At 50.1% G+C, this 15,171-nt stretch overlaps 1 protein-coding gene across 4 annotated transcripts in view; it reads right to left on the bottom strand.

The window, feature by feature from the left end:
• AFAP1L2 (actin filament associated protein 1 like 2) overlaps positions 1–14,682 on the bottom strand; it is a 65,121-nt gene extending 50,439 nt beyond the window's left edge. For all 4 annotated transcript variants that reach the window (XM_063405251.1, XM_063405253.1, XM_063405254.1 and 1 more), the window contains exon 1: positions 14,543–14,682. In XM_063405251.1, coding sequence (XP_063261321.1) covers positions 14,543–14,558 — 16 coding nt within the window. In that variant the 5' untranslated portion in view covers positions 14,559–14,682. The remainder of the gene's footprint in view (positions 1–14,542) is intronic.
• Positions 14,683–15,171: the final 489 nt, after the last annotated feature.

The following is a 15,171-nucleotide window of genomic DNA, read 5'->3' as shown; positions in this document are numbered from 1 at the left end:
CAATTTTATGAGATCTGGATGTTGTCCAAAACCCCCAGCTGATTGGAAAGGTTATAGTTTTACGGCTACAGATGAAAATTCTCACTGCATGTGTCCCACCCAACACAGAGGAATCTCTGTAAAATTATCATGGTCCCTCAGCAGCTTCACTCAAAAAACCCAGCAACACCTCTGGCTCAGCCCATTCCCTGGAGGACTGGAGCTCACATTTCCAGTCTCTTCGAGTACATACACATTTCCAGTGCTACTCACAAGAAAATGTTTCTCCTTTAACATTCATGCAATGCCACTGGGTAAAGCCATTAATTATCACAATCTTCTTTTATAGCAAAGGTAATTCTATGCACTCAAGACAGGAGTAAATTGGAACAAGGGAACATCAAAAACACATTTTAAACTATTCTATTGAAAAGACTGGGACTCAGGGGAAAGACATAATCTAAAAGAAGGATCCCTGGGTTGAAGGAGTCTTTTCTGTGGCAGGAGAGTCACTGCCCACAGTAAGACTATTAAAATATAAAATTACCCATCTGCTCCTTCATAGAAAGGAACTCCTTCTGCCTCTGCATGTCTTTGAAAACGGGTGTTAGTTCCTGGAAATGCATCACCAAAACAAATCATCATAATGGTATGTGCATAGGGAAGTTGGAGAGGAAGAGAAGGATGTGATGACATCTGGGAGCTCTCAGCCCTCCCTGCTGCAGGATGGACAGCAGGTGCCATCTCCCTCCCACACAGCCCAGGATGAAAGCATTTGTGACCCTGCTCCTTTCTCCTTGAGGAAGGGGCACAATCCTTCAGCCCTGTTCCACACCTGCCAGAGGTCAGTCCCTCACCTGCACACCCTGCCAGGGGCTGGTGGGGCTGCCCTGGATGCATCCCCAGGAGCTGCAGGGAGCAGAGAGCCCTCCTGTCATGGGTAGTCCCTGGTGCCTCCCTGATGCTCAGCCAGTGCCTGGCCAGCACCTTGCTGCCTTCCAGCCACACTCTCAGCACTTTCTGTTTTCAAGCCTTGAGCTTCTGACCCCTCTCCAAGCACAGCCTCTGCTCCCACTCTCACACCAGCTTGACAAATTGCATGATGACATTCCAGTGGGACAGCCACTGCCTGCTGAGTGCAGGTTGCCTGTGACCCAGAGCCAGGACAGCTCTGATTTGGGGACACCAGGCAACGTGGGTAGCTGCATCCTCAGCACATCTCCTGATACAGACACTCTGTCTCCAGCTCTCACATCACAGCACTGGCTGCTCTTTGGCATCAGTGAAAATGACTTTTTGTTTGCCATGCCAAGCCAGGAAGTTATCTGATTCTTCCATTATATACCTCCAACATGAGTAATCTGATGCCCTTATACATCACACTCCTAAGAGTAACAGGACCTTCCAGACCATGGAATAATCCTTAGAAGAACTGAGGCAAGTCCCCTCACTGGGAATATTTTGCATTTCAATGGGGAGAACACCAGGAGATGCACACTTTCCACACCACAGGATGAACTAGATGACCTAAAGGATCTTTTCTCTCTCTAGGATGAGGTAAACCAAACACCTCCAAACCTGCACAGCTTGGGCCACCTAATCACTCCTGTTTTGTAACAAATTCTGTGACCAGGGCTACAAGATAAACCAGGTGAGTCCTGCTGCCAGGCACCACTGAAGGACCTGCACATCTCCAGCATCCCAAGTGAGCCCACTTGACAGAGCTTTGTTACCCAACAGACTGGCTCCCTGCTCCAGCACCCTGCTCCTGCTCCCATCACTGTCCAGACTGCCAAGTTAAACCAGCAGAATAAACCTTGTGATCAGTCAAGAGCTGTCTGCTGGTGAGAAGGGGAACTAATGCCAGAGATGGTGCAGCTGAGGAGGTAGGATTGTGAGACTGAGGAGAAATAAACTCTTCAGCCTCACCAGAAACAAACTCTTAGTAGCAGGATACTTCACAAGGCAACTGTGCCAAAGAAGCTCCCATCACCTCCTGCATGCAGCCACCAAAAAGAACCGAGAATCTTTCTTCAGGTAGAGACCCATTTGTCCTGATCCTACACAGGGCATTGGCACAGAACAAAATGAAGGTCAGGGGCTGGATGTAGAATAAAGCTGCAGAAATAATGAGCACCAGTAACACTTTCCTTTCACACTGGGGCCTGCCAGCAGCCAGTTGTGTGGAGCCAGATGTGTTTCAGCACATCCCCAGGGCCCTGGCCACGCCACACAGCTCTCACTCCACGCGTGTGTGTGCAGCAGGCGCAGGGAGCCCGCCGTGCTCCAGCTGTGTTTGTTTGGTCAGCTGCAGTGCCACAAAACACAGCTGCACTGATCGGGGCCCTCACCTGGCTCCAGATAAAAGCAGCTCAGTAGCAGGAATCTGGCCATCCCTGCTCTGTGCAACTGCAGCCAGGCAGTGACCGAGCGGGGTCTGACCGCGGCCGCCTTCTGATCCAGAGCGCTGTGAAAGGTGACTGAGGGGATGATGCTTCGAGGCAGGGTGAAGAGCAGGGAGCAGAGATGGATTATGGAGCCTGACCTGAGGCCAGGAGATCCCAATTTTCATCCTGGCCCCATCTCTGGCTTAAGCTGCACAGCAGGAAGTTTTTCCCCTTCCTGCTTTGTCCACATTGCTCATTATTCCTATCTCAATAGGAATGATCTTACCCCACCCCCAGTCCTTTCTGACTTGAGGAAAACTCTTGGCAACCAATATCAGAAATGTTTTGAGGTTTTTTTCTCTCTTCAGAAAAGCCTCCACACTTCATTTTAGATGTTTATGGTTTTCATTTTCACATAATATATGCTACGACTGACATGTCAAAGCTATCATAGCCTAAATCTTCAGGTTTTATTTCTAAACGCACTATAAAGAATTACTCCCTGCTACTGACTGAGTCATCTCCTCTAGATCAAAGCCTGTCCTGCTCAAACTGAAACAAAACAGTTTGGTATTTGACTCTTTTCATCTAGAAGCCAGTTCTGTCTGTGCTAAGCACTAACTCCCTTTCCATATTCAAAACGGAACATTTTCCTTCCTTCTGGCAGTACGATGGCAGAGGCCTGCACATTTGTCAATAACCAACAAAGAGCAACTGCATGAATGAGGAAAGGCAGTCATACAATCAATGGCTGAAAGAAAATTTGAAATTCCATCCCAGAATCTGGGATAAGCAAGCATTCCCAGGAGCACCATTTCATCAGAAGCTGGAAAGGCTTCAGCCTAGAGGATCAGAGAAGGTGAAGATGTCCTTGCTGAAGTGTCTACAGATGATTTGGCTGCATTTTCATAAAGCATGCCTCCAGTGTAGTAGAATCTTCTCATCTTTCATGGTCCAAATAACTAACACAGTCCAGACCCTGGTCTGGAGCAAGGGTCAGCCACGTCAGTGCTATGAGCACCTGGAATTCTGAGCATGTCTGCTTGGCTAAGGACTTGTCAGCTCTACATTCCTCCTCTATCACAAATCAGCTTTAATAATATTAAATTCAAAGGCACCTTTATCAATTGCACCAGAAATACAGTTAAGTAATGTATCAGTAAAAACTGGTAAAACTTTCAGTCAATCCAGTGTAAATTTCAGACCCGGTCTGATCCTTGTGGTCAACCAATTGACTATGCTGGAATGACACCAGGAATTAATTTGGCCCTTCCCACCTCATCTAAATGTGGGCCAACAGACATGCATGTTTATCAGGAAAAACAAGAACATATGCTGGAAACAGAGCATTTCCAACAAAAACCTCAATCCAGGATCGGAGCAAAAGCAAACTGCAAGGATTTCATAGCTAATGAAGGAATGTCAGAGTCAGATTGTCTGATCAGGGTTAAATGTTAGAATACCTTAAAGAAAGCATTGGAGCATTATCCAGACCTACACATTTTTAATGGAGACACCGAGCAGCCAAAGGTATAAGAATGTGTGACCTGGAAGTGGTAGCAACAGCCCATGGCTCTTATCCTGGTTTTGGGGAAATGCCAGTTTCAAAGGGACAGCCAGCAGCCTGTGTTAACTGCAAGGATGATCCATTTTATCCCCTGCACAGCATGAATTGAACCTCCTATTTATGATCTTCAATCCCTCTCACACAAGTGCTGTTCTGTGTCCAACACCCATCTGTGCTCCTGCCAGTCCCCATGGCTGTGGCATTCCTGTGGGAGCTGTACCTGACCATCCCAAGAATAAAAGACTGACCATAGCTGAAATGGTATCAGCAGCAAATGAAAAAAACCAAACCAGCATATAAGCTTAGGGGATGCCATTATTTAGGCCAAAGAATTGAAGGAAGGCTGATGTAGCCAATCCAAAGAAACGTGAATGTGAAATGCTGTGCTGTTTAACACAGCTTTCCAGCCAGAGTCAAACCTTGCCTCTGGGTGTTGCCCCTCCAATTCAGGCCATGTTCTGGCTGGGCTCAAATGTCTGGATGAACCTGCCCTCCCTTCCTACAGCACCCCAGGTTTTTCAATTTCAGCATCACCCAAAGCTTGCTGCCTTTATTTCTAAGCAGTACAATAAAACTGTCACTGCTCTTTTGGTTTAAGAGCTCCAGTGAACTATCACAATTAAAAATAAATCATTCGGTTTCGGGGAATGCTGAGCCTCCTGGGTCTAGAAAGCATTTGTTTCTCCTCTCAGCCAGACGTGGGAATTCAGCCTTTAGGATAAATTATGGGAATTTTCACTGCCATTTCACTTCCCCCCACTCTGCCAACTCCCACTTCAATTTCCAGAAATAGATCTCTTCTACACTTAGAGAGCATCTGTTTGAATAACCTGATAGGAAAACTACACTCACTGAAGTTAACTAGTGCAGGATGCCAACAGGCACAGGCTTCAAGCATCCTTGCCAGGTCTGGCTTCACACACTGCCAGCTTACACTGGCTCAGTACAGACCAGTGTAACCCATATAAACAGATTCAATCGGTGTTTTGGAATATACAGGTGATTAAAGCAAGAGATCACTCAGTTGAGAGTGTGACATGCTACCATGATCCAAGTGCTCAGACGACAGACCACATCAACAGTGTCTCCAGAGCTGCATAACACAGTCAGAGACAGAATTACAGTGCGATATCCCAGAAATCAAGAGTGTATGTTGGCATAATCAATACACTTTGTGATTGATTTACTGGCAAATTTTCCTAGACCTTGGGGTTCACAGGGACTCAAACATAAGCCAAACCACACTTGGAGCATTGATAATTTTCTGACACGCTTTAATCAGTTACGGGGTCTGTACAGAACTGCATTAGGGCAGCCAGCACCAAACAAGTCAGTAATTCCTTTCAACACCTGGAAGACAACCTAGTTTTTGAGAAGCTTCATCTCATGAGGGGGGCAATTTCGAAGGTCTAGCTATAGCAAATTAAACTGATGTGGCATGCAGGCAACTAGATATCATCAGCTAGCGTTGTTCATTAGGGAAGGGCAAGAGACACTGTGCATGGATATGTGTGTGTATCCTGTAACATGACTAGTAAAGAGAAAATGGAATAAAGTTGAAGCAGTAATGAAAACCTCTGTTTATATAAAATAATACCATGCTTAACTCAAGAGTAAATAATTTACAAGTGTTGCTTTGCTAAACAGTTTGGTAGCTGACTTTCATTGAAACAAGGCAGGCCCTTGCTAGCAGAAACTGATTATATTATTAATTCCTTAGTGTTATGATTACTTAAGTTGTAGACAGAAGCCAGTCACTCTTGATTAGGACCATCATGAGAAGTTTAGTCCTCATGTCTTCCTAAGCTTTCTGACAGCCTGGCCAAAGGAGGTATTGCTGGATGAATTGGTGGGTGAAGGGTGAAGAAGCTGCTCTGCAGTCATGACTGACTTATTCCAGAGGTCACTGGCTTTGAGGTCACTGTGACTCTACACAGGCTCACCAACAACTATATTCAGCTCTGACACTACTGTTCAGAGGAGCAAGACAAAAGTAAGTGTGGAGCACAAATACTGGTGAGGGAGAAAACCAAAACCACTCAAAACTGTTACATGCACATTTCACTGGTGACTGCACAGCTCTGGGGCACTTGTGACCATCTTCCAATGAGACAGGTGAGGCTGCTGAACTCCAAAAGCACCTGCAGGCCCAGCACTGGCTACACTTAGAGCCCCAGGCACCAAGTGCAACGTGCCCCAGAGGAGGTAAACAACCCACATGGACTGAAAAAAACCCAGGAGAAAAAGCACGTAGCCCCCGTGCTGCCCAGGAGATCCCAGACCCCTGCAGCAGTGGATGGTGAAGCCAGAGCCACCCTGCCCAGTGTGTCCCCAGCTGCCTGTGACCTCAGGCTTGGGGAGGAGGGCTCCTGACCACTGGAAGCAGCCAGCTTTGCCTGCCTTTTCCTGGCACCTCCACTTGGACCTAGTTCATACACCTTCACACACAGCTCATATCTTAGCAAAAGAGATGCACCCCAGTGCATGTGAACTGAACTTCCAACAGGGACTAGAAACCTGGCTGTGGCTGGGTGATATGAATGCACATCCAACCCCTCTGCCCAGGTAAACACAGCAAGGTAAAGACAGCTCAGCCTCTTTGCTAACTGAGCTCCATTAGTCTGAATGTTCTCTTCTTCTTTCTCCTTTTCAGCACCTACGAAGATCAGGCAGTCCTTTAGTAGATGTGGGACTGTACACTACAACCCCAGCTCTCTGCCTGATGCTGCATTCCCGAGAGCCATGGAGAAGTCTGAAAAGTATGACAATAAAAGGAGCAGACATTCTCACCATTCAAGACTACGTGGCACATTTTTAGAGACTGCAGTAGAACACAAAAGATCCTTAAAGATGCTGGATTTATTCAAAGGAGACAGGACGTGCTCCCAGCCAAGCAGCCTGGATGAAGCTGCTGATGGGATGGATGGAGCAGACAGCCTCCAGCTGTCACAAGCCACTGCACAAGTCTGGGCTGGCCACATCCCCACTTTTAAAGTCAGCCCTAACTTCCAGACTTGTGATATTTTGCTGCCACAAGTGTTGGCCCCCTAACTGCTGCAACCACGTACCTGTTACCAGCAGGCACCAAAAAGCCTCTCTGCATTCTCCTGATTTCAGCTCATTCACAGCGGGACCATCAGAAGTTAGAGCTGTTTGGCACTGGGACTGTCTGAACAAATACGTGGGCTCCTTCCAGAGATGACAAATTGACAGTGCTACTGGGAGGCTGCAGGGCTGCAGCTGGCTTGGTTGCATTCCTCAGCAGAAGAAAGCCCCGAATTTCACACACACTTGTGGAGGACTTTCAGCAAAAGCCACTTGTGTGACATCACGTAACCTTGTGCAACTCCGGTTCTCTGCGAGCCAGCTCTTTCTCCCCAGCCTTAATAGTTGTCATTCTTTGTAGTGACAAATAGCAATGATGAGATCTGCAGAGCGACTTTGGATCAGAGATCTCTTTGCAGATACCTTATCTCACAGGAGCTGCACACACACTTCCCCCTGCCACCTGCCTGGGCTGACTGCCTCAGAACACACACAGCCTGCAGGACAGAGATCCCCTCCTTGCAGCAGACCAAGACTTGCTCTCCATCTCATTCAGTCCAAGAGGGAAGGGCTCGAGCCACAACTTGAGCACAAACTGTAAGAATCTCCTGGCTCAGACTCGCCTCTTTCAAAGCACTGCTGCCAAGTGTCATGCAAACTTCCACAAAAAGCATCCCAACTGCTTAGCTGCCCACCTCTACACCCCAAACTCAGAGCCAGCTCTGCAAAGCCTCATTAATTATTAAAGATCAGGAGGCTAAAGATAATTTTTAAATGATTCAGTCTCCTACAACACAAAAGGAAGTAAAAAACCCCAACGTGCATCACACCAGTGCTGGGGGTAGCTACTGCTCCTGGTTAGCTCTGGAGGAGATTCCTACACTCAGAAATAAGAAGCCCACAGGCTAAACTGCCAGCTAAGACTTGTGAATCCCTATTTCCCAGGCTTTTTCTACGCTTTGTGCTATACTTTTATCCTAAGCAGATCCAAAGTGCAAAAAAGAAAAAAAAAAAAGAAATAGATCAGAAAATCTTTATGCAACACAGAGCACAGTCCACCCAAGGAGGGGAAATACTTTTATTAAATTGCAAGTGGCCAAGTCTGCATGTTACGTGGGAGTTTCGGTATGATCCCATAATTCTGAGATATTTACTTCCAGACAGAGACGTTTACAACCAAAGACAATGCTCCAAACCGTCCTCAGGCTTGCTTTCTATGGAATTTTGCCCACAGAGAAAGCGATAGGAGGGGCGGAGGGGAAATGTATTTTAATAAATCCTGGCCCTTGTCCTTTGAACCTCAGACCAACCCAGCACATTTCCCAGGCACCCACAGCACCCTGACACACCACGGATCCTCTGGATGGGGACACAATCCCTCCTTGCGGCGGGAACTGCCCCGCTCCCAGCTCCTCAGGCAAGGAGGAGCACTCTGGGCACTGCAGCCCTGGCTGCTCCCTGTCCTGACCGGGTTTGGAGCGAAGGCTCAGCCCTGCTCAAGGGGCACGGGCAGGCACAGTGCCAGCCCTGTGAGCCTCGCCAAGCCCTCGGCTCTTCTGGCCACCCTGAGCAACTCCTGTTTGTTTTGGAGGCTTTTCCCTCCTAAAGCTCCACTCCCTGGATTCAAGCAAATTTAGTAATTTTATTTGTTTTTCAAAAAATAAGAATGTCGGGCACCAGGAGACCGGTGGCCTCCTACCAAACACCTCTGAACAGATTTTTGGTTTGTGAACCTCTACAGTTGTTCCTCCAGTTCACACAAGGTCTTCAGCCATGCACTGTAGCACACAGCAAGAAGTTCCCAAATTTAACCCCTGTTCTTCACAGAGCAGCAGAGCTCTTACAATGGAAATGCCTTCTCTCAGCTACTGCCAGGGAATTGGCCAGTTCACTGACACTTCTTCCCAATGCACCACCAACCCAGTAGCTCCAGCCCAGAAAGCGGCTGTATGAACCCCTGCACCAGCAGCTCCTTGGAACAAGGCCCTGGCAGACACATCTCTGACCCACAGAGCTGCACTGACAGGCTGCAGCACAGACTGGACCAGTCTGTCTTGTCTGTTGACCCAAAAGAAAAGCACATATGACTCAACTTCCAAGATGAAGTAAACAATAATATGCAGGTCATCAAACTGGCTGTGTGACTGTAGGATCCCAATTCACTTGCTGGGTCTGGATCTGTGCTTCAGCCAGACAGCTTCAAAGAGGAACACCTATGCCCTGGGTGCACATGCTCTGCATCCCCTTTGATGACAGGTGCACCTCTTATTTTCGGTTCCCCAAGATGTCCCCTACAGCTCTGGGCTCTCTGGTTGCTATTGCCTGAAGATGCACTTCCCTGCATTACATGAATCCTGCCTTTCCAGAGGGTACAGCAAATTAGAGTTTACAAAGACTTCCCAAAAGAACGACATCCCTAATTTCCCTTGATCTAGGGAGGATGGCTGCAAGGTCAGCATTGGCCATTGGTGAAGGACCTTGGGATTCAGGTCCTGAATTTGCCATGAAACCATAAGGGATTCAGTCATGTCACTAAATCCTTCACAGGTACTGTCTGTTGGGATGAAAACATTGAGAACAAGTATGCAGCTGAGCAGGTGTCCAGAACGCTGATTTTAAAGCCTGTGCTGCTTTGGTGCACAGCCTGGGTGACATGAGCTGCCCAGTTCCCTGCTCGCCCCCAGCCCACCGCTGGTGCTGGGAGCTGCAAGAGCCAGCCATGCTCCAGCATAAAGCACACAAGCATTTTTGCATAGACACTCCCTGTGTTCCTGGCTGTGGGCGTTCAATGAAAGCCATCAGTGAGAACCCAGGAACAATAAACTCATTCAGGCAGGGTCTCCAGGCCCCAGACGGGCACACAGAGCCAGCTTCGAGGAGAGGTGAAGGTGTGGGGAGGAAGGGGAACGAGACTGACTTACACACAAAGGTAAAGGAAGGGCTCATGCCTGTCTAGAGTATTCCAAAAGCAGATGCCCAAAGGCTCAGAGCTTGTGAGCTAACTTTTATCCTTTTTTTTTTTTTTTTTTTTTTTTTTTTTTTTTTTTTTTTTTTTTTTTTTTTCTTTTAGGAAGAAAGCTTCTCTCCTGGCTTTAGGAGCAGGGCTCTTGGCAGCTTTGGGAATGACACAGATGGGGCACAGCCCCCAGAGCAGCAGGGGCACTGCTCCCCTGCCCTTCACTGCATGATCCCTGCCCCTTACTCTCAAGAGATGGAGCCAGCCCCAGTGATCATTCTGGGGGTAGCAAAAGGAGCACAGACCTGGCAGTTACACACACACCTCCCAAGGGCCATCACTGCTCATGAAACGGGGCTGAAACCTACAGCCCATCTGCAGTGAGCTTGTCCTGGTGTGCAGAGCACTAGAGAGCCTTGTGTGCATGTAACAACTCAGAGCATCCTCATGTGCCCTGCTCAAACAAGAAGTGCAGCTGTGCTAGAAGGGACAGAAGTACTATTCTGGCACAGGTGGGATGGCTTGGAAGGGTGAGCATGGCAGATGTTTGAGACAGGCTGTGGTTTCAGTCGCAGAAAAAAGATTTCATGTCCTCAAGCCCTGCAGAGTAAATAACTCTGCACTCCTGCTGCCTATTCCCCAACAGAGTCCACTCCATTCTCCAAAACCAACCAGGGTCCCCCTCACATAAGTGAGAGTTACTGTGTATGAGGTTATGCATGACACTCATTTTCATCTGCATTTAAAAAAAGGCTGAGCCCAGCAGCTGAAAGTTGTACTGGGTTTGGCACAGAGCAGTACATGGCCCTGCTTTCTCCAGCTGCCACACCAAGACAATGAGTTAAACACAACAGCTGTGTGGACAATCAGCTGAGGAGAAACCACTTACGTCTGCAGAGAGCTCAGACCTTGTTCATATGAATCAATCCATTTCCAACTCTGATTAACAATAGTTTATAAAGCACCTCAGATTGTTACCAGGGCTCATGTCTTTCATTCTTGTCTCCACTTTTCAGTCTAACCCCAAGCATATCCCTTTGTATGTGCAAGAACATGTGGAAAAGAACACATGCCCTAGTCCTAAACAGACCCACTCCCTTTCCCCTCCCAGTTAAAACATGTTAACTTAGCAAGCAAACACTTCTTTCTACCAAGTCACCATTTTACTCCTTATCAACACTAACTTGTTGGCTTCTGTTAAGAAGACAACCTCTCCTTCATGGGCAAACAATGTTCATCTCCTTGGGGGAACACTGCAAACACTTCCAAGGACCCTCTGACAAGGAACGTGAAGCTTGAATCTTTGCTCAACAGAGATAGTAAAACACGAATGCCAAACACTTCTCTTTGAAGAACTGGGCTGGAAGTTGCTCTGATTTCCATTACAGATCTCTAACACATTTATAATACAGTAATAATCTTACAAAATTCTCCAGGCTCACATCACTTGACATTTTAGACTATGAGCATAGGGCTGCATCACCCATGACTGCAGTGACAAGGGTGTCAGTCTGAGAGGACTTGACAGTGATGGCAGGTAAATGAAGGTGTCACCAACACATCCCTCATCATCACAGTGCACTCAGCACCTCTTCCCCTCCCAGGGTCTGCAGATGGCTGCTCATGGACCAGCCAGACGTGTCAGACAAGCATGGTAAGGAGCAGGCAAGAAGCCATAATGCTCCTAGAACAGGGTGCACAAGTTGGGACCGCTGTCATATTCAAGGGCAGAACACATGGGAAGGGGTGAAATAGAGGAAGGAATTTCTCACAGGAAATAAAGGAGGAGCAAGAGCAAGAGACCAGCAGCTCTGTCCGTGTCACTACACAGCTCTGGGTACAGTGACCACCTCCGGTCACACCAGCTCTCTGCAGGTCTCCCTCTTGTCCCCTTGGGCTGTTGCTCTTTATGCCTCACACAACTCCCTAATCACAGGGAGAAGTGCCTTTTTAAACAGCATCTTCACCAACAGCAGACATTCTTTAGGGAGGCCTGGCAGAGGAAAAAAAAACAAACCCTCCTGCACATCAAGATTATCCTTCAGAGCTTCAACAGCCTAAGAGGAGTCAAGAGGCAGTGTCCTCCTAAGCAGCTGGCCTTGCAACCTCCTTCGCAGTGGCTGGGAAAGGAAACCCATTCCCAGGAGAGTTTCACAATCTCTCCTTCACTTCCCACCACTCAAGTCCAACAGCCCGAGCTCGTCCCACCCCACTGGTGCCACCCTGCCAGCCACCCTGCCAGCCTCCCACCCTGCCTGGCTCTGCACGCTCCACCCAACCAGATTCCTGTGGCTGCTTCAGCTGCCATCGAAACAGGAGAGACACTTACACGTGCCAGCCTAGAGCCTGGATTATTGCACATCCCTGCCTGTCTTTAAAGGAAAGATGCTGCTGTTTGCTCATACTTACAAACTTAATTTCGTAAGTAGTAGGACAGATCTTGTAGTCATATTGGTTTTCCCAGCACACCAATTCATTGCTCAACATCCCTCCTTGAGTCCATCCACCTCTCTCATTACAGGATTTCCCTGCACAAGCACTCTGCCTGGCTAGTGGCAAGGATGAAGGCTTCCCATAGCAAGGCATCCACAAGTTATCCCCACCAGAACGGGCACATATCCCCCGTGCTTATAAATAACAACCCACTTGTCTGCCCTCTCCACCTGCTCCTCAAGGCTCCCAGCTCCCAGCTCTTCCCTCCCCCCACATGTCACCATCTCCAGGTGACTCCGGTCACCCTCCACACTGGGGACACGTCCCCCGCACTGACCCAGCTGTGCCATCGCCCGTGGCTGCCGCAGGGCTGGCGGTGCCTCAGCACCACCCCGCTCCCACACAAAACAGCGCTGGCAGGGCTCTGCCGTCGGCTGTGCTCGCTATTTATTCATCACACATGTGCAGAACATCCCCGCTGCTCTGAGGGAGCAGTGTGCATATTTAAAAAGACAATATACAAAACATAGCTGAATCTAAATGAATCTGCTGCTTTGCTACTGGAACTGAATGGAATTGTGCAGACCCTGCCAGAATGGGGGAAAAAAAAAAGAAAAAAACCCCAACTACACAGTATTTGATTTGTAATGTAATCCTTAAGATCGCTTTTGCAGTGTGTTATTATTGTGCTTATCAGGCCTGTAAAGCACCATTTGTAAGGAGGAAAAGGATCAAAATGCAACAGGCAGCACAGTGCCAGCCCTGTCAGAAAGCTAAAGTATTGCACAGTGAAAAAAACACACAGTCCTGGCAAAAGTTAACTTCACACAACATGATACCTCAACACATGGAGCCCCCACCAAAGCAGGATTAGGAAATGACCTATTAGCTCAAATGCATCTACTGAGGTCAAAGCAAACCTTTCTAGTCTGACAGTAATAAGTACAAACGGGGTCTGGCAGAAATACATTTGTTTAGTACCAAGTTCCCCACTCAAATGTTCGAGTTCCATGAGGAGGACAGCAGTACCAAGGAGAGTCACATTTCCTCTCGGCAGGTAAAATTTACCGCACTTACTCCGCGCTGCACAAGTGGTGGATCCGCCTCCTCCAGGGGAGGTTTGCACACATCGGCAGGAGCAGAAATCCCAGAGCACTCGCACACATCCCAGCGCTCCGTGCCCGGGCACCTCATCCCACCCCGCTCAGCTGGCAAGGAGAGCTCATGTTTGAAAAGTGGCCAAGAGTGCCCATAGCAGCACGGACCTGAGATGTGCCAGTCTCGGTGTTCCTGACCAAGCAGCATCACACAGGAAGCGCCAGAGCCATTGATTGAGGGGAAATAAATGGGCTGTGGGTGACAGCCAGCCCGGATGAGATCTGGCAGGGAGCAGGCTGGGAGCTGCTCACCTACCCTCTCCCTAAGCACCAGAATTATCAGCGTTTAGAAAGCAGGGCACTCAGTGTGGTGCCTGCTCAGCCTGGGAGGGTGGGAAGTCCACGCGTATCGCCGGTTTAGGACGGAAGACAGAGCGGGCAATGTCAGACAACTCAGCGGCTGCAGAAAACGCAACTACCCGCTGCTTTTAGGTGGCAAAAAAAGGTCCCGATCTCCGGATCGGGTAAACCGCGAAATTCTCCCACATCTCCCTCCTTCTCCTTCCCTTCCTACCCGGTGCCTGGGGCAGGTACGCAGGGACTTCACATGCCCGGGTGGGACCTTCCCCAGCGCTCCCCGCACCCGGCTCCTCTGGCGGGGACCGCTTCCCCTCCATCCCCGAGCGGACCGCGGCCCCTCTGGCGGAGACCCCGATCCCTGGGCCCCCTGGCGGAGATCGCCTTCCCCGGAGCCAGTTCTGTCCCCACGATCCGTCCGCCTTCCCCTCCGCGGAGCGGGACCCGCGCCCTCACCGCCCTCACCGTCCGGCGGGACGGCCCCAGCAGCGGGGCTCGGGCTGCACTCGCAGGGAGCCCCTTCCCCGCAGCCATCCCGGTCCCACTCTCGGCAAAAATCGTCCCGGGAGCTGCCCCCGCATCCCAGCGCCGCTTTCCCACGGGGGGACAGCATTCCGCAGGGATGCCAGCGGGTCTGTCAGCCCCGAACACCGCCGCCCCCGGCGGTCCCCGAGCGGGGCTGCCGCGGGACACGGACACGCGGGACGGCCCTTCCCCTCACCTTTGTACTTCTCCATGGCGATGAGCGGGGCCGCAGCCCAGCCACTGCCGACGGCTCCGGGACGCGACGCTGCCTCCAGTGAGCTCCGCTCCGCAGCCTCCAATTCCAGCAGCGCCGGCTCCCCCGGCCGGGCCGCCCCGCCCCGCCCCGCCCCGGGGCCGCGCTGTGCCCGCGCTCGGCGCTCCGGCCTGCCCGCGGCTCCGCCGGGCCGGCCCTGCCCGGGCCTCGGCGGGCGGGGGCGGCTTCTCGGGATCCTCGGGGTGCGCCCTGTTTGGGGATGGCCCCCTCCTGGGGATCCTCGGGGTGCGCCCTGTTTGGGATGGTCACCTCTGGCCGCAGGGGCACGTTCGCAGGAACGCCCTGGTTATGCCGGGATAGCCATGTGTGCTCCCGGTGCCATGAGCCCAGGCAGGAGCCTGCCGCAGACCCACCCCTCCCTGCTCCGGGCTGGAAAGTTGGGTTCTCCTTCCACCCCGGGGGTAGCTGTGTCCCGCAGCCACTGAATTTGTACTCTTCTTTCCAGTGATTTCATTGAGGCTTCCTGACAGCACCTGGCTCCTGGGCAGGCCAATCTCACAGGAACGTGTCCCTCTCCTGGGCTGCAGTGACATTTTTGCCTGACTTCTGCC

Source organism: Prinia subflava, chromosome 9, assembly GCF_021018805.1.
Source record: "Prinia subflava isolate CZ2003 ecotype Zambia chromosome 9, Cam_Psub_1.2, whole genome shotgun sequence".
Lineage (NCBI taxonomy): Eukaryota > Metazoa > Chordata > Aves > Passeriformes > Cisticolidae > Prinia > Prinia subflava.
This window is presented reverse-complemented; position numbering and strand designations above follow the sequence as displayed.